Source organism: Lepisosteus oculatus, chromosome 3 (assembly GCF_040954835.1).
Source record: "Lepisosteus oculatus isolate fLepOcu1 chromosome 3, fLepOcu1.hap2, whole genome shotgun sequence".
In the NCBI taxonomy this organism is placed as follows: Eukaryota; Metazoa; Chordata; class Actinopteri; order Semionotiformes; family Lepisosteidae; genus Lepisosteus; species Lepisosteus oculatus.
Window position 1 is genome coordinate 34,782,478 of NC_090698.1, and position 27,033 is coordinate 34,809,510.

Genomic DNA, 27,033 nt, shown 5'->3' on the forward strand with positions numbered 1-27,033 from the left:
TCGGTAACTAATTGACTTCCATGTTATATGGGATCAGATGGTTTGGTTTGATAAAATACAGATTTGAGTTTTTGGATTGAGTCACCAGCAAACTGGTTAGCATAGAAAAACAAAGCTCATGAAATAGAATTTCATCTCTTCTGTGAAGAACAGAAATGCATCTGTTTTACCTTAGGGGTCATTGTGCATCATCTGGTCCTGATGTAGTAGTTTGAAATGAAAGAAATGTGTATTACAAAGTTTACTTGAGTCTGTTATCTAAAAAATCAGATTAAAGGCAGGCCATGCAACCTGGAGGAACTGAAGACATTCTGCATGGTGGAATAGTCAAATATCCCTGCTTAGTAGTTTAAACAACCTGTTAAAAGCCTACCATTGCTTGATGAAGGTTATCAAAACTGGAGTTCGCAAATTACTGATTGTCAGGGTGTGAGTAATTTTATTATACATTTAGAAATATATGTAACTTTTTGACAGATGTTCTCTTCATACAGTATTGAAAGTTATGCTAGAATTTAATTTTTTTAATTAAATTATATTGGCAAGCAACTAAATATCCACCTGGATTATCATGGGAAATCAACTTTTATTTAAGGGTATTTAATAGATTTGGAGAGTGCTGTATATCCTTTTATCATTTATACAGGAACTGCAACTGTACATATTACTGTGAGTTGTACATTTTTTTGTCTTTCAGTTTGTAATTAAGTTATAGACCTTTCTCCTCACGTGTGCTCATTTATACCAGCTATTGTCACATATACATATGTGTGCACTCATATATGCATTTTAAAATAATTAAGTATTAACAGAACATAGATCTGTAGAAATTCTCTACAGATCTTACTCATCTCATCTGGATGCAATACCTATTAAATGTTGCACTTTTACCTACCGAGGGATTTTAGGAAATTGTTTAAGCTGATGTAGGGAACTTATATTTGACCAATATGTTTGAAGGTGAAAAAAGCCTGCTGTATTTTGTCTAACTTTGTCTTAGCACTTCATTTTCTCCATGGAGAAAAGCTGGGGTATGCGAAAAGACGCATTCCTAATGCAAGAAATTGTATAGGGCTAATAAAGAAACATTAACATTAACATTAATTAACATTTTAAAAACTCTGGAGTAACTTGTCTAAGAAGAGCTAAGTTGTACAGTCTGACATAATTTTTTCATTGAATAATTTGTCTGAAAGAGGAACTTGGAAATGACAAAAGTGAGGGCTCTTGTGTGTCTTCAGTTCATGTTTCTTGCAATTAGATAGGTCACATCTGAATTTCTTGGTTCATTGACAAGAAATAAAAAGAAATTGAAAATAAAACTTAAAAAACAGTTGGGATAAGGGAAAGGAGAAATTTTACTGCATGATTTGATTCAATGAATCTGATGGCAAGTTTTGGCCAAATGGCCTCCTCTGATTTGTAAACTTTATTTTCTTCTGTTGTTTGCACAGGTGAGAACACTTATAAGTGCTTGTCCTGTTCCTTTTCCACCATGACGATCAGCCAGTTGAAGGAGCACTCTCTGAAGGCTCATGGAGAAGCACTCACTCTGCCCAAGCTTCGTGCTGCCACTCAGGGAGCCTTCAGACCTCAGAAACATCCCCAGGCTACAGAGCAGACTTTAATAATCCCTGAATCTGATGGCAAGTATTGTCCTCCATTTCTCCATGCTATTTGCCCATGTATTACATTAAGCAGAGCAGATTTCAGTATGTTTTTCATGTTCTAAACGTTTTGTGTTGCTGTTTTGTTTTCCTGTAAAATGCTGTTTGTCTGACAACTTTGAAATAAAATGCAGCTTCAGTACGTTGACATAGAAATGGTCTATTCCATCTGCTTCTGCTAAAGCTTCCCTGCATTATTTTGCTAGTTATGTTTTTATTAGTATATCCCTATTTTCATAAAGAGTGCAGTCTCTGCCTTCAATGTTAAATCATCAAGGATGATGTCACTTGCTCTGTAGTCCAACATAAGGGACAAACAGATTCTAAATTTACAGTTTTGCTTGATAGGTACATAAAACGCGGTTGTGAGAATTATCTTGTGACTGCATTTCACGGAAAATTACTACGTGGGTAATACCTTTGAGTCCAAGTGAGCTTATGTCTAAAGTAGGGGTTCTTAACCTTTTTGAGAGTGTGACCCTTTTTTGGGGTTCAAAATATTTTCCAACCCCGCCCCCTGCACACAGATAGATTTAAAAATCTGTATGAATTGTAGGTCTACTCAATTAATATTAATAATTTTAATTAATATAGCATTAATATATGAATATATAGCAATATATTCATAAAAACTTTTTGCAACTCAAAGAGCTTGTTACAAAAAAATAAAAAACGTTATCAACTTAAAATTAACAACAATTAATAAAAGAACCATGCACAAACAGTACAAATAGCACTGAAATTCTATAATTCTATAAGTTTTGAGCTACCGTTTAAAAATATCCACAGAGCCAGATTCTCTAATATTTTTAAGAATACTATTCCACAGTTAGTAAGGCTGCCTCTTCAGTCATCTTAATTTTTGGAATAAACTTTAAAAGTTGTGCACTTGTTGCACTGGCCTTGATGGAATTTATAGTACGAACAGCTTCATCCATTACTAGTTTACAAAGCGAACAGGCAACAGCCTGTACCTTCGTGACTAGCTCACTGTGTTTGCCAGTCATAGCTCATCTTCGGAGACATCGGTGGTCTCGTCAAGTTGTAAAGAAACATACACACTAGATTTTATCTTAGCGATCACCTGCTCTTCCCCGTCTCTTGCCATACGCCCAATGCGGTTAGACGTGGTATCATTTGACACTGATATCAATGATAGCTGCTCTGCAGTGCTTTTCCCGCACATGATTGAAACCATTTCCTAAGTGCATGGTAAGAAAAAAGGCACCTGACGTGTGTGCCTTCCCAGTGACGAAAAACACCTGAAGTGGCTTCTGGCTCACAGTGGTGGCTTTTTGGAGGGTAGATTGTTGGCATCTTAGCTCCTGTAGCTTCCATTTTTTTTAATGGAAGCTACAGAAGCTAAGATACTCAATAGGTTTAGACTTCAAGGTCGAGTGTCTGGTCTGCAAGTAGAGGATTGAGGCTTTCCTTAGCCAACACTTCACCACAAACCACACATATAGGTGCATCCTCTCCATCACTTGTAAATCCGTACTTTAGGTGCTTTTCATCGTATATTCTCATTTTCTTCATTTTTTTCTGTTCTGAGTTTTCTGCCGTGCTTTTCTCCACGTTATCTTTAGCTCTTACTCTTCCAGTGCCACCTATTCCAAAACGCTCCATTGCTAGGCTAATCATGTCTACCTTGCACAAAAGAAAAAAGTCCTGCCAATATGAATGCAATTGTGGCCCACCCAGTAGAAATTAATGTAGCGCCCTTTCCAAGCACACCATTGGGCAGACTGGGAGTAGTAGCCGGGGGATGGTTTGTGGGCTCGCAGAGTGACCACTAAGTCACCCTGTTAATGTAAATAGTCTTAACTGTGCAAGTGTATAGAATAGTTAATTGTTTACCTCTGTTATTTTCCGTAGATGTGTAACCACCGTGAACCTGGGTATGTGTCCCGTTTACTGCCCTAGTGTGTTAACCTTTGGTTGAGGTTAAGAACCCCAGGTCTAAAGCATCAGATCATTGTTTTCAAGCTCAAAAAGAGTGTAAAGAAGTCATAATTGTAATGTACCTAAAGACTGATGCAAATTACTCAATAGCCTTAAATAAAGAGTTTATGTTTATGGGAGGTTGTTTTGAATATGTACATTGGCCCAAAGAATTATTGGCACCCTTGATAATGATGAACAATAAAAAGCCATGTAAGATAAACAGATAATGAGCTATATTGTATGCCTAAAAATAGGAAAACTAGTTGGAGAACTGCAGTGTCTGGTTGCATCTTGGGGTCACCAAGTCTACAAATCAACATTTAGATGGTACCTCCATGCCAACAGGCTATGAAGAATTGCCAGAAGAAAACCCTTACTGACAAACCTCTTTGGGACTTTGATTGGAACCTTGTTCTATGGTCAGATGAGACCAAACTTAAACTCTATGGTCACTCACACCATCAGTACATTTGATGTTAGAGAGGGATGCCTACAAATTGAAGAACCTTATATCCACCATAAAATATGGTGGTGGATCATTCAGGTTGTGGAGCTGCTTTTTTACCACTGCCCTTGTTAAGTTCAATGGCATTATAAACTCTATTGCATATCAGGATATTCTGGCCAAAAGAAAATGAGGCCTGGTTGCCTCTGCAAGAAAGACTTGTTCGTAGGTGGACCTTCCAGCAAGACAGTGACCCTAAACACACCTCAAAATCAACAAAGAATTGGTTGACTGAAAACAAAATCAGCGTTTTGCAATGACCACCACAGTCTCTGGACTTAAACCCAATAGAAAGCCTTTATTCTGAATAGAAGAGGGCAGTCCATAAGTGTAGACCTAGGGACGTCAAGGATTTAGAAAATTTCTAAATAGAGGAATGGTCCAAAATCCCACCCAGTGTGTTCTTCAATCTTATTAAACATTATAGGAAAAGGCTTTGTGTTATCCATGCCAGAGGAGGTTTCGCCAACTAATAGAAACAATCAATCCAATAATCCAATCCAATACATTTAACATCTATGTTTTAAAAGACAAAATGTGTATTACTCTTTTAAGAACATTTGTTTTGAAATAATTATATTAGAATAAAAGCCTGTAGTTTCCTAATTTGAGGGGGGCATAAAATGTAGCTAATTATATTTGCTGGTAATTGTATATGTTTTTTGTTAATCTTTATCAAGGGTGCCAGTAACTCTTGAGCCCATTGTAAAATTCCTGTGTGTGCTACATTGGGTAAGTTTTATACCAGCTATTGTCACTCTCCTTTGCTCAGGTGGAAGCATGGTACCATGTGAATACATTTCACTGTGCATCACCTTTCAGTCGTATTGTCATTCTTCAGTGATCCCTGGCTCACTGATGAATGACAGAGAGGCAGGTGCTACGTAGCTCTGCTGTTAGGTGATAGACTTTCATGAGCAGTCAGGCCCAAAGCAAGGTAAGGCAACATTGGATACATTAATTTAAAAATAAATAGCAGCATGTGGCAGCATCTAAAAAGTTAGACGTGACATGTGAGACAGCAGTTCTTACACAAGTGGCACAATATGAATTTAATGCAGTTGTTTTTCTTGCAGTATGATGAGTAATGCATTTAAGGATGTTTAAATTATTCTAATTTAGTCTAGTTTAAATTATGGCCTGGTGTTAATACTGTAGGGTAGATCCATGTATTCACATTTTGGAAAGCTGTTTAAAAGATTAGGAAGTGACCGAATGGTGACTTAACACACCTTACCTGAAAGAACACACCAGGGCCAATTTTCCCAAAAATGGTTTTCCACCAAACATTATCTTTTGGAATTAAGGCCAAAAAGCCTTATGTGATCTTATGGACTGTATTTTCTCCAATTTTTTTACGTAGGATGGAATTCTGTTAGTCCATAAGACCCATTATTTTGGTCAGTGAACTGTTAGAATTACAAATGTTCAATTAGATTGAGGTCTGGAGATTGAAATGACTGTACAAGAACATTTATTTTGAGTGCATTTAGTGATTTGAATGTGTGCTTTGGATTGCTGTCATTCTGGAATGTCCATTTCAGCCAAGTTTAAGGTTTTTGGCAGAAGGAACCAGATGTCAAGCCAAAATGTCCTGGTACATGTTCCCTTATCTTGACAATAAGGCTTCAGAACACGTAGATGTAGAACAGCCAATATTTGATAGACCTCCTCATTATTACACAGTGGGCTTGAGCATTTTCTTAGCTTGAACTTCTTGTTTTTTATGCCAACCATAATGCCGATGAGCATGTCCTAAAAGCTCAATTTTGGTTTCATGGGAACATAAGACATTATTTCAGTTGCAATTGAAATGTTCTTTGTCAAGTGTTCTTTGTTTTGTAGTTTTCCCTCAAGAGAGGCTTACCTTGTGTAGGGAAAACCCGGTTCAGGCACGCCAAATATGTAATCATAGTGGCTCTCTGAAGGCACCAGTTCTGTAGGGTTTGGGCATTTACTGAGACAATTATTAATTGTAGCAGTAAATCACAAAGTTGATTCTTTTGATGGTTTTAGAATCCAACCATGCGACATAACTCAAACAACGCGCACACACAGGTACTAATACACGAGGATACATTTATTAATGCATAGAATATGCATATAAACCTAACAGATCTTATCGAGAGGGTTATCAGAATACAAAAGATATATATTCAATCAGTTACAAAGTGTTACACATATCAAGAGGACATACGTTCAGTATATCATTCATTAAGACCGTTTCGTAAATGAACTTGGTTACAACGTCTACATTAGATACTCAAAACGAGTACATAACTCTTAGGAATTAAATTGATATCAACTGGTTGGGATAACGATTGAATTCTCGAGCTGTAATGCATTGAACTTGAATACTCATCCAATCTCTGGGGATTCAGATCTCCTGCGGGCACAAAGAAACAGTTGCAGGCTGTTGCTGTCCAATCCGCGCTCTCTGGCTCCGTGCCAGGCTGTGCTGTGCGCCTTGCGACGGTGCGCTGCTGTTGCTCACTGACCGGCTAGTTAGTGTTGGCTTTAACTAGCAAAGTTTGTGCACAGGAGAAAAGATGACTGTGGGTCCCAGCAAGTCAGGAAGAGGACCGGTTCGTTCCTGATGAAGAGCTAGTTCTGAATAGTAATTCAGCTGTCCACAGTTCCGACCTGTTCACGAGGCCTGCTGCTGGTTACTCTCTGGCAACCTCCACTCTAGACTCTTAGAACAAAGGAAAGTTCTGGCACTCGGACACACTGGCCGTTCCGTGGTTGTCCGGGCTGAGTCTCAGGATAGTCAGGAGGCGCGCTGCGAGAATGTCCTGCCCTTGGGAGCCTTCTGCTCCTGGGCCGTCCTGCCCTGGAATTCTCCTTTGAATTCCCTTTAGAATTGCTGAATCTCAATCTGAATCTGAATCTCGTTGAATCTCCCTGAATCTGAATCTGAATCTGAATCTGAATCTGAATCTGAATCTGAATCTCACAGGCTCTCTGTGTTGCCTGTTTTTACCTGGAGGAACTTCAGCTCATTGATTGGCTGAAAGTTCCATGGGCATCAGAGTCCCACGTGGGTTACTCGGCCCTACCAGTCCCTGATTGGTTGATCAAGGTGAGATATGAGTCACTTACTCCTGACACTTAGTAATGCAGTCCAGATGTCCAACTGGCACTCCCTAGACAGATAGGCGCCAATGGATGACCATTGATCATGATAGCCAGGCTTAGCTAAGTGCATCCCCCTTTGGGAGCTGTCCTTATCAAAAGAAAACATCTTGCATGAATGGTTTCTCTGTGGCTGCACCACAGAGATGAACAGAGAAATGGGGCCTCATTTGGGAAGGCTCAGAACACTTAATTCTGCCTTATTAATAAGCCTCGCCGCTACACTTGCAACCCAGTTATGAATACCACATTCATGCAGGCAGCTCCAAATACTTTATCCTGATGCAGATATCTATTACAAATCCCCAACTGTTGTCTTTAGATTTGCGTTTTGCAAACTATTAAGTGTTATAGTTTTGGTCATATGCTTGCAAGATAGACCTGTGTCCTGTTCCTGCCATGGAGGCTACAATAATTCCAGTAGCCTTAAAAGTCTTAATAATGGACATTATAGTGGAAAGTGGTAGATAGCCTTTTGTTTTGTTTATTTTATATCCATCCCGCAGCACTGACCTCTGCAAGTATTTAAAGCCTGCAGTTTAACCATGAAGATGCTACTACTGAATGTTTACAGTGTATTACCACCTTTTATACCTCAGGGAAACAGGAAACCTTTGGAGGCCTCTGTGTTGTTTCAGAGGCTTCCATTGCACTAACAAATAGCAGAATGTTACTGTAGATTTGTTTTTGCTGGATTTTATTTTTTAAAATATGACCTATTGTTCTAAGGACCTCACTTTTGATAAGTTTGGCTAACTTATATTAGTATTTAAGTATACATTTATTACTACTTACATAAAACATGTTTTTGGAGTGTGAATACATTTAGAGAGTAGTGCAGTTTAATCTTGCTTGTGGTTTTCTCTCTTTTTTTATCCCATAAACTCGTCGTGCACAGTGCCATGTAGCAATTCATGCTAAACATACATTTTTGGTGTTTCACATTTCCTTATGTCACAGATTTTAACCATTTTTGTAGCCGCTCTTCTGTCAATTTGAAAAATTTAAACCTACAGTGCATATTCTGTTGAGGTGAGGGAACCCCCAGAGCAATATATATAATAATAATAATTACTTACACTTATATAGCGCTTTTCTGGACACTCCACTCAAAGCGCTTTACAGGTAATGGGGACTGTTACAGGTAACGGCAGCCATAGTGCGCCAGAACGCTCACCACACATAAGCTATCAGTTGGGAGGAGAGCAGAGTAATGAAGCCAATCCATAGATGGGGATTATTAGGAGGCCATGATTGGTAAGGGCCAATGGGAAATTTGGCCAGGATGCCGGGGTTACACCCCTACTCTTTTCGAGAAACGCCCTGGGATTTTTAATGACTACAGAGAGTCAGGACCTCGTTTTTACGTCTCATCCGAAGGACGGTGCATGTTTACAGTATAGTATCCCCGTCGCTATACTGGGGCATTAGGACCCACATAGACCAATGGGTGAGCGCCCCCTGCTGGCCCCACTAACACCTCTTCCAGCAGCAACCTTAGTTGCCAGGAGGTCTTCCCAGGAGGTCTCTCATCCAGGTACTGACCAGGCTCACCCCTGCTTAGCTTCAGTGAGTTGCCATATCCCAGCATGCTCTCCATGAGACACACAGATGGGGAGAGAGAAGCAGGGGTCAGGTTGGGGTTAGAGTGCAGTCTCAGCCATTTATATAGCGCCCTTTGGAGCAGTTGGGGTTAAGGGCCTTGCTCAGGGGCCCAATGGAGTAGGATTCCTCTGCCAGCCGTGGGATTTGAACCGGCAACCTTCCAACCACAGGCACAGATCCTTAGCCACAGTGCCACCACTCCATACTTACTGTGTAAGTATGCAGAGTTTCTTTACTGTGAGCTGAGACATGAAAAACACAATTGTCTTTTCCAAATTGGGTATAATATAAAATAGTTCTAGTTAAGTATTAAAAATAATACTTTAATTCTTAGGTCTCTAGGAGACACTCCCGTTAAATTTAAATCATCGCCTTAAATTATAGGGTAGTGTGACTTAACTGGCACAATTTAGTAATTATTACCATAAATTCCATGAGCTTTTCCTTGTCTGTTAGGAGGCAGTCAACAGAATAATAAACAGTCTGCACATGGATTCAAAATACACAATATACATTTTTGGATACAAACATTCATATAAAAAACAACAAAAATAATAATACAAGAAACAATCTGCTTGGATACAAAATCGCTTATCCTTTAATGAAGAGTTATCAAGATAGAAAAATATCAGGATTAAGACAATGCAGAATTGAAGGATTAAACATTAATTATATTAGTCATAATTTCTTACTTCTTAGGTCTTGTATACCTTTTAAACATTCAGATACCCAAAGTAAATACATTTTCTAATGTGGATTAAATGATATCAGAATATGTTGAGAATATGTTAATTCTTGTGATTGATAATGATGAATACTCCAGCAACAATGGGTTTTTAAATCTTGCGTAGAGCAACAGCTAAAGGTATTCATCAAGGTGATGGTCAATCAGTTTTTGCTTGTCTCATGCCAATTCAAGTATTTCTGCAGTGTCAGAGAAGAAGTGGGAGAGAGAGAAAGTCCTGCTGTACCTTTGTGCTACCAGTCAGTTCTCTGGGGAGCAGCTCTCGTTAGAGCTGACGTAAAGGAGCTCTTTGTGCATGACTTAGATTTTAAAGTTCATGCTCAAAGTTGACCCTGGTCCAGGCAAGTCACAATGATGAGGAGAAACTCAGTTTCTTCCACATGTAACTGCTACTTCTGAAAATTAATCAATTCAAGTGTGTGGATAATTTTTTTATGCATTGGGGTCTCTATTAATTTTGTGTTTCAGACAAAAGTTTTTAAGTCCTGAGGCTCAGCCATCAATAGTGGCACCCACGAGGTTTTGTTGACAGCTGGCCAAAATTCGATTGATGGTAGAGGGCGAGACAGCAGTTGTGCAGTAACTTTTAACCTGAAAAAATGATTGCATGTGATTGGTCATCAGGTTGAGTGGTTTTCCACACTCTGCAGGTTCCTGGTTGGTTGGTCATCTTTTGGATGTTTGACTGTAGCCTACAACTTAAGATCATCACCCAAATGTGGTTGTATCTTTCTCTTTAGACATCTTTATGCCATTTCCATGTTTCCATAAACAATGGAAAGTACCAGGAAATTGAATTATATGTTTTGTTGCTGGCATTATGTACTAAACGGACTTACTGTAAGTAGTTAATAATAATCTGCAAGACAGAATTTGAAACAATACCGTTTCACACATACAGTAATATTTGAAAATATTTTTTGTTTACTAACAAAATTTGAAGAGAATATATTATGTATTGTATTTGAATTGGAATTTTTCTACAATTATACATCCACCAATCCATCCATTGTCTAAGCACTTTTATCCAGTATAGGGTTGTACTAGAATTCAGCAATCAAATTAATGAAATGATCAAAGGGTGATGTCACACCTCGGAGTAGAAGAAGATATTTCTCCGGGTGGGGAGGAAGGGATTACAAGTTTATGGAGCTGTGTGACAAATGAATTGTGAAAATAGATTCAGTGAGACAGGTTAACTGTAGTATGAGTTACCTGACCCTCAAGTTCTTAAATAGGAAAATATAGTACATTTTCAAATTTAATACACAGTATAAATTTAAGGAGCAGGGCTAGCTAAAAAAGGGTTTGACAAATAAAACAGTAAAAAAGTGGGAAAGTGGAACAACAATTTACTTGTAGTAAATTAATTATTGCTCTAACATATTGTGCTTCAATAATCAAGGCCAATACGGGGTACAGGAAAGGTTTTATTTTTCTGGACTGTGAGCTTACATATCATAGTAAACTTTGGCAGTTTGTCCTAATACAAAAGCTTTAGAGTGCCGCTTTTCACTGTAGAAACATAAACATACTTGAACTTAAAGATTAAGATTGTTAGCTCTATATCACATCGTCCTGGTGCCTCAAAGGAAAAAAAAAACTTATCCTTAGGATATTCCTACATAGGACTTTTAATATTTAACATAATTACCATTTAATATTCAATTGTAAAAACTATGGCCCAACTTTATGAAGGTCATATTTGCCCAGCACATTGTAGCATAAACCTTTTGCTTAAGTCGCAAGAGGTTACTTTCCAAAAAATGCAATTCCTACTATTCCTAGCAATTGTAATATTGATTCAATTAAATATGCCATGCTGTATGTCACTTAGGATGGTGTAAGCCGCATGTATTTCATCATATTAGTAATCTCCAAACAAAAAAATAGGTGGTGCATCTCTGTTTGTTGTGTGTAGTTTGTTGCTTAATGAAAGGGGCATCAGTCATGCCAAGTTCTTGGCTGGTGGCTGCAAACGTCTGTGCTCAGGTTGCTTTGTTAAATGGCAACACTTCCAGCTTTCTTTTTTTTTTTTTGCCCGCAACAACCTTGGGATCACTGTTTTATGCTGGTGTCCCTGCTATCCCAATTTTAAAATCCTGACCATGCCATTGCTGACAGCTGCTTCGATGGCCATTAGAATAATTAATGAAAAATATTGATATATTTACAAAAACTAATAACAGAACTAAATAAAAATTTGAAATATTCTGATAGTGCTTCTGTACAGTTTGATTTAGCAAAGAAAAGCACTAATGGGATAATAATTGTATTTTTATTATTAAAATAATATTTGTGTGACAGCAATATGCAGCTTGATTAACTTTGCTACCTAGCAATTTTACAAAGTAGTGCAGTACTTTTTGAAAAATAAAATAAAAAGGTGTTATGAAGGACCTTTCTGCACGTTGCGGCAGATGTTCCAGTATGACACGACACTTTGAGCATTCTAGATAAATTCTTCTGTATATAGATGATGTGTCTCTCCATTCATTCTTAAAAATTATTTGTTCCATAGGGTGTTGGTCATAGTGATCTCAATTCAGTGACACTGCTTATAAGGATATATGTGTACACATGTCTTTAGCAACAGTGTACTGAAAATTTCCCTACATTTATGCGTCCCATTGGGAAGCAATTGAGTTAATTGCACAGATAGATAAAATACAAAAGCATGTAAGATCTAATATTCTACAAAAAGTGAAACCTTTAAGAACTAGTCCTTTTACATTGCAACACCCCCTACAAAATTAAAAATAAATTAGATTATATAGAAAATATTGCTGTTTTCCTTTGTAGCAGTCAGCATTTTAAAGTTCATACATTAAAAGCAATAATTGTTCAGTAGTCTCCTCTGGTATCATTTTGATTTGGATATCAAACCCTACAAGTGGGTATAATCAGGAATCAAGAGTCTTTGAGATAAATTGAATGTTATTTGCATCTAAATGTTTTCTCCACAAAAAGATACCACATGTTTCCATTTTAAGTTATGTCCCACTTTATCTTTATGCATAATGATACTCCCCCACTTCATTTTGTTTGCTTTTCTCTGACAGCTTGGCCTCAGCAATAACTGGCAAAAATGTACTACTACATTACTAAAAGATTTTACACAAACTTCTTCATATTGATGTATGCATGGAAATTTAAATAGTGCAACTGGAGTTTAATAGAGTTTTTAATTTAATAGGTTGGTTCAATAGAATAGAATTTAGCTATGGGACTCTCACTCATCAGAAGTTCATTAAAAAAGCATGCCTCTTGGAATGTAACAGCCAAATATCTGATTTTAGATAGTTGGCCGTTCTATTACTTTATTCATTTACTTGCTTGATTACTTATGGATTTTTTATGCAGGAAAAGAAGGTTATGCATTCATGATTACCAGTCAAGAATAAATTGCACTGGTTTATTGGAGTCTGAATTTACAGGCCACTGTCTTACTGGGAAGTTAAGAATGTGTCATTGCCTGCATATCCTGCAAAATTAGAGAAGACAGCCAAGTGAGTGACCTAGTCATGGTGCAAGATTAGGGAGCATACAAGGATGACTTGGAATGGACAAGGGTTCGATACACTCATACTCTGTCTCTTATACTTTGTCTTAGGTTTCCACTTCATGGTGTGTAATACTACAATATAACGCACAGTGGTGTAGGACTGACCAGAGGAATAGGGAGTTTTTGGTTGCTATCTGTTGATCTTTGTCTACTCTGTTGAGTTTTGTAATTTTTCTCAGTTTTAGGTTAATAGCTTAATAGCAGTAGTTTTAACGGGAAGCAAGTAGCCAGTCAGAAATCATTAAAACTTTTTGTGAAAACAAATTCAAATCAAGCTTTATTTAATAAGCTGGTAAAATAAATGGTAATATGAGGCCATTGCATTATATAGTATTATTGGCTTTGTGGACAGAGAGCTGTCCAGGGAGAGTTCATCTGTGAGCACTGTCAGCTGATTGAGCATCTTGGGAAATTGTGTACATGACATGCACAGGGTAGCAGGAGCCTTCTGCCAACAGAAGGACTGTAGCATGGAAGGATGTGCACAAATCACAGAGGCTGCATCCCCCGAGCTCAGACCTCAGATTCTCTGTCTAATCACTTCCAGGCCTGACTGGAGACAGATCTAGGCACTGACTGCCTCGATGAAACTTGGAGGACTAATGGCCTTCAAGATCACCAACAGGTCCACTCTAAGTAACTGGGAGATATGGAGGTAGTGGAGGACTCAAATATGAGAGGGGTATAGTGGTGTGCACGATGAGTGATAGGGGGTCTCATATGATGTGTTGCCTTCCTGGTGCCCAGGTTATAGATCTCCATGAGCAAGTGGACAGGCTGTTGGTTCATGAAGGAACAAATGACATAGGAAAACGCAGGCTGATGATTCTAAGTGACAAATTCAAGGGATTACCTTGTAGGCTTAGGGGTAAAATATCTGCAGTGGTCAACTGGGAAAAAGTACTGTATGTGAATAGTAGTTGAGGAGTATTTAAACTAGGGGCAGGGAACTTCAAACAGGTCAATTTCAGGGGCGGGATCAGAAAAGCCCTAGGGCACACCAAGAACTATCTAAAACAAATAAACTTTTCCATTCTTAAATGATTATACCTCAATACAAGTTTAAGGGTTAAAATGCAAGGACATGAAGCAACTGCACTAACTGGGAGCTGTGATATAGGATTAACTGAAATGTGGTTAGATGAGAATGATGCAAACAAACATGTTTTCTGACTGACAGGGTGGGAAAAAAGGTGGTGGTGTGGTACTATAAAAAAATAAAGTCCAAGCTGAAGAATTGGATCTAAAGATTCACTTTACAATATATATGATTTGAACTGGATAATAAAATATTTTTTCAACAGGTGTATGCTTATGGACAAACTAATACAGATATAGGCACAAGTAGATTACTGCATAACAAGATAATGAAGGTATGTAGCAAAGGTGTCTTTAAATTGCTAGGATTTTAACTTTCTACACATACATATTGATATTGTAATGGTTAATGATTGCTTATTAACATATTTTGTAAAAGTGCCGACTAGTCCAAGATCCTTTCATTGACTTCATGTATTCACACAGCCATATACAGTGCTGTGAAAAAGTAAGTTAGGAAAAGGTGTTTTTCAGCATATTTGTATGTATGGATATTTGATCTTAATTTAAACAATATTGATAGATAAAGGTGATTTAATTTAACAAATAACAATAAAAATTATTCTTTGAAATCATTTATTTAACAAAAAGAGTCAGAAATTGACTGCTGTGGAAAAAATAAGTAAACCCCCTAGCTTCAATAGCTGGTGTTTCCCCCTTTGGCAGAAATCACTTCTTGTAGGTGTTTCTTATAATTGTCTTTAATCAGTCTCCTACATCAACATGGAGAAATGTATGCCCACTCCTCCTTACAGAACTCCTTCAACTGTGTGATGTTTGAGGCTTTCTTGCATGTACTGCCCGCTTCAGGTCCCTCCACAGCATTTCTATGAGGTTAAGATCTAGGGTTTGACTTGGCCATTCCATAACTCTCCCTTTCTTCTTTTTGAACTATTCTTTTGCGGAGTGTTTTGGGTCATTGTCTTGTTGCAAGGTCCGCTTACGGTTCAGCTTCAGCTTTTTGATAGATGGCATCACATTCTCCTCAAGTACTCTCTGGTACAATGTGGAATTTATGGTTAGCTGGCCTGGCCCTGAGGCAGAAAAGCAGCCACAAACCATGATGCTTCCACCACCATGCTTTACAGTTGGTATGAGGTACTTTTGGTCAAAGGCAGTTTTTGGTTTTCGCCAAACATGACTTCTGGCATTGTGTCCAAATAGCTCTACCTTTGTCTCATCTGTCCAGAGCACATTGTTCCAATAGTTCTGATCTTCACCTAGGTGTTGTCTGGCAAACGTCAGTCATGAATCCATACTGATGGAAAAAAGAAACACAACACCTCCTCCTTCACAGGAGGACCTGATGCTACTGCATCGCAGCCTCTGTCTTGCCCAAGCAGGTCAGGTGTGATGTCTAGGAGGTGTGAGCAGAGGGCTTCTGACAGGTCCCCTTGTTCTAAGGCCAGGAGCATAGAGCCTCACTATTCTGTCACTGATGCAGGCATTGTGTATGCTGGAAGTTTCAGCAGCAGTACAGGTGGCAGATCTGAAACGATTTCTCAGATGGACCAGTCTGATGTGTCGGTCCTGCTCTGGTGTGGTCACTCGAGGGCGACCGGATCTTGGACGTTCATCTGTCCTGCCGGTCTGCTGAAACCTTCTCTGCAGTCAGGACACAGTGGAGTGGCTTACCTCATAGTGTCTGGCAACGCTGGCACATGGCATGCCTGCCTGCAGAATGCCAATGGCCCTCTCCCTTGCTTCTGGTGACATTTGAGGCATTACGGAATTCACAGAAAACTAAGTGTGGCCTTTGTCTTATAGTGACCTGAGCTTTGAATTAAGGCCTTTTTAAAGGTGACATGATCAGGCATTGTTCCACCTGGAACCCTTTGGATAAAAGTGCACCTAATTAGCTTTCATGTGATTGGCAAGTTGCAATGCCTCACTGCACAAGCTGTATTGCTGGTCAGTGGGTTAAAAACAAATTGACAACTTTTTGTGAAAGTACCTTAGCTATAACTATAGTATTCTCATTCCACAAAATGTTGCGTTTAATTTTCCATCAATATATATTCTTTTTTGAGAGCAGAGGCTTCTTCCTTCCTGATCTTGCATGTAGGGCAAAGTTGTGCAGTCTGTTTCTGTTTTGTGAATTTGGTGAGACAACCTGGCCTGGATAGATTGCCCGTGGTTTTAAATTTTCTCCATTTGTAGATGATCTTTCGGACAGTGGAGTGATTGACAAATTGGTTGGAAATGGCTTTAACCGCCAGACCAAAGGTTTGAGTTATTCTTTAATGATGTTCTAATCATTTGCACTTGTTTTGGTACACCTGATTCTAATTTGAGGCATTTGATGGAATGATAAAGGTAGGCGTGTACTAACTTTTCCCACACAAGGAATTTTTTTTTAAATTAGTTTGCCTTTATCTAACACTATTGTTCAAATGACGATCAAATATCATTTTGTCCAAAAATGTAAAAAAGACAAACCTTTTCATGGGATGTACTTACTTTTTCATACCACTGTACATCATAGAACAACTAGGAAATTGTGACCATATTATACTTAGAAAGTTTTGAAAGTTGAACAACAGGAAGGAATGAAGCAAGGTGTGAACTGCGAACAGATGGGCTGAGTCAGTAGGAGAAATGTTATTATACTTTTACAAACATAATACAAAAGGCACAAAACAAATTCATTTCTAAGACAGTGAAGTCTATATCCAGGAAAATGTGACCTAAAGGATTTAATGGAATTTTTAAAGAAAAAAATCAGAATAGAGCATTATACAGATTGCATAAAGGATTGTGATTGAGAAAAAGTATCTACACCTGCAGATGCAGCTGAAAAAAGATGTCTCAGTTGAAAAGAGAGAGGCAGAAAAGAATATTACAATAGAGGCAAATATTATTGCAATCCCGTACTTCAGTCATAAAAAGAAGAGTATGAGGGAACTGTTCTTGTAATGACTGGTAGCAGGGTTATTTGTGTCTCTTGGTGGTAAGAAACCGTAAGTTCTGTGTGAGTTTGTAACCAGTCAAGTTCATTGTGAGATTAATGGAGAAAATGGAGCTACTTTTTTATTACTTTTAGTGACTCTCTTAACCTAAACACGGTCTAGCTGAACCGATACTCTAGGGACTTCCTGCTACAGTAGAATCAACCAGGTCCGCAGATTGATTCTGTCAGCATACTCCTGGAGAACTCTATTGCACAAAACATCTCCACAAAAACTGAGGAAAAAAACTGTAAACAATATTAAAAAAAACAGGCACAAGCTTGGGAAAAGGGTAGGAGCCTATGTGAGGAATAATAAACAACATCTTCGCCAGACTCCTCTGTTGTCGATAATCCCATTCTAATTAATGTTCTACATGAATGCATAGATGCTGGCCTACTGGTCTTTACAGAAACTTGGGACTAGGACCTGACTGTGGATGGGTTTGGTGCCCTCCTCAGGCTGGACTGAAAAAGAACAGTAGTAAGAAAAACACTGGGATGAGCAGTTTTTATGTCATCAAAAGATGGTGCAGCAAAATCATGGTGCAAGAGAGGCTCTGTCTGCCTGATAGTGAGTTGCTCTCAATATCAGTAAGACCTTTTTTTATCTACCCAGAGAATTCTCACAGATATTCATCAGTGTTTTGTACATTTATCCAAAAGCAAATAAAAACGAATGCGGTTAGAGTATTTCTAATATAATTCACTCTCTGCAGTGTCTTCCCCCTGATGCACGTAGTTTGATTCTAGGTGATTTCAACTACTGCTAAGAACATCTTTGAACAATTTCTACCAATATATCAACTACCCAACTCAAAATAAAACTCTGGATCACTGAAGAGGGAGAAAGTGCAGCAAGTCAAGGTCTGGTCAGATGACAGCACACAGTGTCTGCAGGGCTGTTTTGATTAGTCTGTTGTTTTAGAATCTTGTGACAATTTAGATGAGCTCACAGATGTGGTTTTTAGATACATATCTTTCTGTGAAGAAACAGTGATTCCTATGAAACCCATTAAAGGTTATTCATATAATAAACTATGGGTAAACAAATTGCTGAAGAGCCTGTTGTGCTATAAGTACACTGCTTCATAACAGGATAATGAGGCTGTTAAGGAGTTCTGAAGATCTGAAGTATCAATGATTTTAACACAAGTAAAGAGCTGGCTTATGAAGTATTTTTTACTTTGAGTCTGACAAGCATGAGTAGTGGATAAATCAGGAACTTAAAGAGAAGCTCATCGCTACCACCAAGGTTAAACTTGATACACTGTGTTTTCAAACAGTGCTCAGGGCAGGTACTGAGGTCATATGGTGAAAAGCTAAGTTCTATATTTAATTATATTCTGAAAATATCTCTGAATATTTGTCATTCAACAGTTAGAGCCCCTACTGAATTTAATGCAGATTGCCTACAGGGCTACAAGAGAATCTGAAGATGCTACGCTCACATTACTGAATTTCTTATATTCACAGCTAGAAGGTCCAATGACACTTCAGGCTTTTATTCATAGATTTTTCATCAGCCTTTTACAGCATTCAACCACACTTGTTAGTCTTGCTCTCAAATTACCCTCAGATGTTTATGTTGACTTGAATATTGTAGATTGGATCTTCGACTTTTTGACCAATAGATCACAAACAGTGAGGGAAAATGCTCTTGTGACAGTCTTTTCCAAGACAGACACTGAACATGGGCCTGTAGTGGATTAATAATAATTCCTTATACTTACAGATGCAGCTATTCAAAATCAGCAGAGTACGCTGCAGTAAAACGTTGTGGGCGTGTCACATCACAAGGCGCCATATCGCATCATACCGAATAATACCGCAGTTATGATAATAGTATCCAGAATCACTGCCAGGTGGAGCTAATGTACAGCTTTTGAGCTGTCGCCAGAAAACGCATGGTTTCAAATCTCGGTCCCTGCTGAAGGACAATCTTTTTTCAATTAAGAATTTAAGTTTTATACTCAATTTTATATAAATTTAAAATGTGTATTACAGCATGTTAATCATTAAACAAGTTGGTATATTTTATAAAAGCAAGATTGCTCAGTTGGACAAAAGTACACAACCTACCACCTTTATCATAAATATTTTAATTATGCAGAATTTTTGTATGCATCAAAAGTCTTCACAGAAGATATTACTAATAGTATTAATAATGAATGACCTGTAATGAATGAGCTTACAGGCTGTAAGCTAAAAGTATTACTGTGGTCCATTTTCTTTGTAACCGTCTTTGTAAATGAAAATACTTTATTTTTTCATTGACAAAAGTAACACCACAATATTTTGTTAATCCAATCACGTATTCGTTTCCAATCATACAAAGTAAGTTTTGATTATCTCCGATTTACCATGCCTTTCACATGCTCATAAGCGATATTAATTTAGGAACATAAACATATTATGTAAACTGTATACTGTTGTATACTCTATAAACTGGCTGGTATTGTTAGTTTAAAGAAAAAATACACACCAGTATTCCACTTTCTTCCTAGACTTTTAAGCATCAAAGTCTTACATGTGGTTATTTTGGAAAAGTTTTTACATGCTCCTTCTGACCATATTAAGTTTATATACTTTGTACAAAAGTTAAGTTTTAATCTTTTCTGCAAATACGCTCGTTATCAGAGTAAACAAAATCATACTTTTAGAATTTGGTTAATAGGGAATATAATATAGAATTGCATATCTAAAGAAATTAATAACATTATAATTATGTTCATGTACTGTAGCTCAAATAGTAGTATAATACACTTTCTATGGGTATGTGTGCTTCAGTTTTAGTCCTTCCACGTGTTTACGTCTGTGGCGTTATGGCTTAAGCTTGTGCCTTAGATGCCTGAGGTCCGGTGTTCGAATCCAGCTGTCGCCATTAGTTTTCTTTTAACAAATAAACATTTCTTTGAAAAATAAAAATAGCAAATACTATGGACACTATATTGACATTTTTTATATTTCTAAATATCACAACATGTTCGATGCTAAGTCATTTATTAATAACAACGAATAATTTGAAGCTGCTACTACTGTCGTTACTGATTTACTGATACTGATAATAAATATTATCCACCCTGTATTGAATTTGTTGCTAAAATGTCACAAAACATTCAAAGTTAAGTGAGTTAAGTGATTACCATTTACCATGAATACTTTCACTCATTATCACAATAAAAGAAACTCATACTTTTCAGAATTTAATTAGGGAATATACTATGGAATCACCTATCTAAAGAAATTATAACTATTAATTTAAGGATCTAAATAGTGTATATGTATTTATATAGCTGGTATTATTACTGTATTCCACTTTCTTTGTAAATACGTTTTATTAACACCCGAATCGCAGCAGGTGAGAAAGAGACAGAAAAAAGTGAATCCTGTTTTTTTTATGGTCTGTAGCTGAAATCCTACTTAACCAAAAATTAAATACAAGAAGAATATTATTGGACAATGTTGTGAGGCAGGACAGGTAACAGTTTCACCCATCCCCCTTCCCTGCTTTATGCTCCTAAACAATATGCTCCTGCTTTGTTTAACGATGATATGAAAAATACATCTAAATGGTGAAAAAGCTATGCTTTAATTAAGAGTTAAATGACTTAGAAGACAAAGATAAAGATCTATGTTTGTCACAATGATGTTTGTCACATTACATTGTCAGATTGTTAGGCTCGACGCGATGCGGAGGGCCCGCAAACCTTTTAACTGTGACTATATCCACGTTTATTGCTTTTATAAAATGGTCCCCATATATGCAATTGCTGTATAGAATTAATTTAAATTTTACCAATTTATTTAACACAAAAATTAAGCTGTTTACATTCCTCCGCCTGAGAATATAGTCCTTCGTTGCTACGCAATGCAGAAACACAGCCACAAGTAACATTAACTAGCAAAGAGAGAACATTAGCTAGCCAATATGATTAATACAGGGGAAAAAAGCAATTGGGGAAAAAAAGACCTGCTGATCTGTTCTACATTCCAGGAAGATAACAGAATATGATTTTTTCTGAACGAGATGTGTGTTGTCCTTATGAAATTCATGTATTTTAAATGTTTAATTATGAAGTAAATTAACTATCGAAACCTGTTTTTATAGTTTTTAAAGTCATGCAATGTCTAAGTTAAGCAGGAACACATTATATCTCATTTTTTATTTTATTTTTTAAAATTAAAAAAATCGTTTGCCCAGCCTAAGGGTGGGGGGTGCTCTCATTGACAGCTGACACTCCTCCAATTTGTTGATAATAAAAATGTTAAGTTCTCTAAAGCTTTCTCAGTCAAGTACGAGAATTCACCTAGAGAGCTGTGTAAGCATGTGTAGGCAGCAAAGGATCAGCAAAACTGAAGAAAACGCTTTCAGAGAAAACAATGTTTCAGGTGTGAAGAATACAGATCCCCAATTCAATTTCAGCCTTAATCAGTCCCCACACACCCTGCCCCCGCTGCAATTAGAATATACACAAAGCACCGGCAGCTTTACAGTAGATGATCAGGTGTTTCGCAGCCGTAGGCATAGTACGTAATTCAGGGTTTATGAGCTCACACCTGGGATTCGATTAATTAAAAATAAGTTTTTTTGTAAAAATTGCACCAGATATTAGATCTTGTTTATATTAAAGTTGTATCACTGGGCAATGGCTAGCCTCAGGACAGCACTGCTAGAGCACCACAACTTCTTAACACTCGTGTTTCCATACTGTAGTTTGAGTCATTGTGTAAGCTTTTTTACTTCTCAATTAAACATTTGAAACACTTTAATTTTGTAAACTTAACACGCATTCCGTACAGAAGTAAAATCACGTTTTCTACAGGTGTTAAGCAGATTAGCAGGTTACTGACAAAATAACACACTGTCCACCACTGTGGATGTGTGGAACTCAATTTGAGTTCTGTCTTGCATTGTCAGATTGTAAATAAAAAGCATTTTATTAAACACGTTTGCCATTTTAATCAAGATGGGGGTGATGGGAACTCTCTATTATTCTATATTATATTATAAACGCCCAAAGAGGCATTCTTTTCCTCTGGTTTAACAGTCTGTGCAGAAACAAAACAATCTGGTTAAACGAGAGTGTGGCATTACTTTTTGTCAATGAAAAAATAAAGTATTTTTGTGTCGAATCAGTTTTCCTTCTTTCAGTTGGGTAAACATGAAAAGCATGAAGCAACATGGGGTCATTGTTATGATTTCTCTATTATCAAAACTCTCAAATCGTTAAATTTTGGTTATTTTGGAAACATTTTGACGTGTTCCTTGTAACTGTCGATATTGTAGCAATAGACAAAATGAAACGCTTTGTTTGTAATATAGGGATTAAATATTTATGTCTTTATTTAGTGGTCACATTAGTGACAAAGGCTAAACTTTCAGCTTCAGTACTGCGTACACTGTATGGCCGACATTACATACACTTTTGGCCGATATTGCATGTTTAAATAAACAAAAAATAAGTCATTTATTCCTTTATCATATTGGCTAGCTAATGTCCTCTCTTTGCTAGTTAATGTCACTTCACTTTGTCGGGCATAATTTTTTAGGCAAAAAACAGATTAAGATTGTTGAGCGGAATGAGCGGAAGTATTCATGGAAAATGGTAATCACTTAACTCGCTTAACTTTGAACGTTCTGTGATATTTATAAATACCAACAAATTCAATATAGTGTCGATAATTTTTATTATCAGTCATAACAGCTATAGCAGCTTCAAATTATTCGTTATTAATAAATGACTTAGCTTCAAACATGTAATAAAATTTAGAAATATAAAAAATGTCAATATAGCGTCCATAATATTTGCTATTTTAGTTTTTCAAATAAATGTTTATTTGTTAAAAGAAAACTAATGGTGACAGCTGGGTTCAAACGACCTCAGGCATCTAAGGTACAAGCTTAAGCCATCATGCTACAGACGTAATCACATAGAAGGAGTGAAACTGAGGCACACATCCATAGAAAGTGTATTATACTACTATTTGAGCTACAGTATATTATAAATACTACTATAATTGTATCGTAATTAATTTCTTTAGATACATGATTCCATATTATATTCCCTATTAATCAAATTCTAAAAGTATGCTTTTGTTTACTCCGATAACGACCGTATTCTTAGAAAAGGTTAAAACATTATAACTTTTTATAAAGTATATAAACTTAATATGGTCAGAAGGAGTATGTAAAAACTCCTTCTTTTCCAAAATAACCACATATAAGACTTTGATGCTTAGAATGTTTAGGAAGACAGTGGAATACTGGTGTGTATTTTTCTTTAAACTACCAATACCAGCCATATACAGTTTACATAATGTTTATGTTCCTAAATTAGTATTGTTTATGACCATCAGACGTGTTATGCTCCTCTTCTTTTTATGCTCAGCTACTAAAATGTCCTTTTAGTTGTAAAGTTATATATAAATATTCAATACTAAGTGGATTAAAACATGCACAGTAAAGAGATTAAATGATTAAATCTTTTCACTAACGACCAATGTACCACGAGTGCGCCTGTCGGTCATTTTGGCCAGCCAATCACGTACCATGGTGCAACGCAATGACTTGTGGGTTATTGCATGCTGTATGGGTTTATACCGCGCATTTGGAATGGCTGCATCTGTATGTAGTCCTTTTCTGGGCACTCCACTTAAAGCACTTTACAAGTAATGGTGACTCCACCAACAACGTGCAGTACCCACCTGGATGATACAGTGGCAGCCATAGTACGCCAGTATGCTCTCCAAACATCAGCTATCACTGGGGAGGAGAACAGAGTAATGAAGGCAGTTCATAAATAGGGAGTATAAGGAGGCCAGATTGGTAAAGGCCAATGGAAAAAATTTTGTAATACCCCTTCTCTTTTTGTGAAACACCCTGGGATTGTTAATGAGCACAGTAAGGCAGTAACTTGGTTTTGCATCTCATCCAAACAACGGTGCCTTTTTGCTAATGTAATGACTGCACGATGAGCGCACACTTCCAGCCTCACTAACACTTTATCAAGCAGCAACCTCTTCCAACAGCAACCTTGGTGTTTCCCAGGAGGTCTCCCATCCAGGTACAGGCCAGGCTCACACCTCCTTAACTTAAGTGGGTTGCCAGTTGTGAGTTGCAGGGTTATATAGCTGCTGGCTTTTATTATTTTGTTGAATGATGTAACAACTCCTTCCTTAGGTTATTGTGTCAAAAACCAAAAACATGATAATTTATTATAGAAAGTTGAGGGAGTCATCAGTCACTAAGGAACATTAAATTGTCAACAGTTATAAATATCTTGGTACTGTTATTTATTACAAACATTTGAGGAAAACACAGACACCATATGTACACTATATGAGCCAATAGTGATTGTTCTTCCTAAGAAAACTCCAGTCTTTTAATGTGTGTACTACAAAAAGGATTTATTTCTGGTCTTAGGTCTGTCACTTACAGACACGTTGAGGGAGTTCAATCTCTTAACTGTTGAACAGATAAGATTTGATTTCAGGATAAACAATTCTAAGGATCATTGATAGGGACTGTTCCACAGGGTCATTAATAGAATCTAAAGGGAATTCACTTAGGATGGAGAATGGGAAACACTTCCCAAGGAGACACCATCCTCTGTCACAATAAAGCTTGCTCCATTATTCAGGATCTCAACCTGACCAAGCTGTACTGCACCATTAAAGCATGGACCACTAGGCTTAAGAACAGCTTCTATCCTATGACATTGCACATCATAAACAGCTAACTGTATAATGCCTCATAATTCAATAAACCTTTGCACTCTGCACTTTTTACTTGTCTACCACTTATTTAATGTCCTGTGTGTTTGTTGTACTACCTGTTGTATCTTGTGCCTTGTTGTACAGTCATTATTGTTTACTGCTTTTACAACCATTATTTATTATTATTTACTGCTTTGTAATGTAATATTCATATAGTGTGAAAGTGTTGTTTATTGTACTGTACACATCCCAAGAGAACAGTGTGAATACGAATTCCGATGTACATGCACGTATGGCAAATAAACTTCTCTCTCTCCCTCTTCTTTACTCAAAGAGAAAATAGGCAGAATTGTTCCCTCTTGTTTGCAGAGCTTTTTTCTTAATTATACAAATGTAAAATATATGCATCTCAAGGAACATTGATGCAACTATCAGTGTGAATTCCTACATGTAAGCTTGGGTTTCTCACATGCTTGGCTTTTCCCTATCCATTCTGACTTTTATTCCTGTAGATTCTTCCTATTCAGAACCTCCTGATGTACAGCAGCAGCTCAGCCACTATCAGTTGGCTGCCCGCAGCAACAGTAGTGCTAGCCCCACCCCTCTGCCCAGTACCACCTCAGAAGTGAAAGCTGAGGGCCTTCTGACCTGTGAGTTCTGCGAGTTCACTTCTGGATACATGCAGAGCCTCCGGCGGCACTACCGTGACCGACATGGCGGGAAAAAGCTCTTCAAGTGCAAAGACTGTTCATTCTTTACCTGCTACAAGTAAGACATTTTCTTGACTTCACAGTACAAATTATTGACCTGTTACACCTTTTTTTAATAAAATTGACCTTCAGTTAACTTAATATCTGCTTAAAGCGCTATATCTTCAAAGCTTTAGGTCCCGACACTGAAAAGTTTCATTCTGGATTTGTTCTTCTTTGAAAATGTTTACATATATACATTGCTAAAACTCTATAGCATTTCAAATGCTCTTTAATTCTGTGATCTTATTTATATTTATATTTATATGTGTATTTATAATATCTCCACATTAGTGTTTTTGGGCCCTTTCTTCTAATTCTTAAACTTGCTTTCACAGTTCCACACCTCAAATGTAATTTACTATAATTTTCTTAAACACCCATCCTGATTATTTAGTCTAAATTCTTTGTCAGGTTTTTAAAGAAGGGCTATGGATCTTTCTTTCAGGTCTGCTTTCACAATGCATGTGGAAGCTGGACATGCCACAGCCCCAGAAGAGGGGCCCAAAGACCTGCGCTGTCCTCTCTGCCTCTACCACACCAAATACAAGAGCAATATGATTGATCATATTGTCCTTCACAGGGGTAGGTGTCCTACGGTACTTTTGTTGTTAATGTCTAAGACATCTGTGGGCAAAATACGGCTCTTGAGGTAAAAAATTAATGAGTCAATATTCGCCATATTCCACTTTGTTTGGTGCTGTTTTTTCTTACATTTCGTTATTCGTGCCGTTAGATGGCACACAAACACTTTACCACAGTGATTCCAAACTGTGCATCGCGCCACCTTGAGGAGGCACCTTTGTCGGTCAGGTGCATCTCAGGTATCGCCAGTCAAAGAAAAATTGTATTACAAGCAAAACGCGCTGTTCGTGCACACAGGATGTATGAGTCGTGTGCTACCTAGTGGATTTGAAAGTACTAGATTGTGTCACATGACACTGGCCACGAGAGTTGGCAGTCTGTAAGCAGCGTACTAGTTGACCGCAGCTGGTCATTTTGTGAGTTTTTTTTTACACAATCGCAATTGAGAGGTTTTTAAATACGAGTAAAATACGTCAAGGACACAGAGTGTAGTTCTAAAGAGAAACGGAAACGCAAATACAGAACTAATGATGACAGTTTCTTGAATTTCGGTTTCACATGCACAAATGTGGGCACTGAAGAATGTCCTCAGTGTGTTGCCTACCTTGAAGTGGGCTGCTGAGAGCATTCTCCCCAATAAATTGAAACGTCATTTGGAAACTGTTCACAGTAGTTTGATAAGTAGGCCTTGTGAGTATTTTTCGCGCAAGTTAAATGAATGAACAGAAAGCTGCTTTTTCTAACCTAACTACAGTCCCCATTAAATTTC

The 27,033-nt window shown here is 37.5% G+C and overlaps 1 protein-coding gene across 3 annotated transcripts in view; it reads left to right on the forward strand.

The window, feature by feature from the left end:
* Nucleotides 1-27,033, forward strand: part of znf462 (zinc finger protein 462) — a 96,733-nt gene that overhangs the window by 57,623 nt on the left and 12,077 nt on the right. For all 3 annotated transcript variants that reach the window (XM_015337355.2, XM_006627049.3, XM_015337362.2), the window contains exons 7-9: nucleotides 1,455-1,646; nucleotides 25,443-25,698; nucleotides 26,128-26,264. In XM_015337355.2, coding sequence (XP_015192841.2) covers nucleotides 1,455-1,646; nucleotides 25,443-25,698; nucleotides 26,128-26,264 — 585 coding nt within the window. The remainder of the gene's footprint in view (nucleotides 1-1,454; nucleotides 1,647-25,442; nucleotides 25,699-26,127; nucleotides 26,265-27,033) is intronic.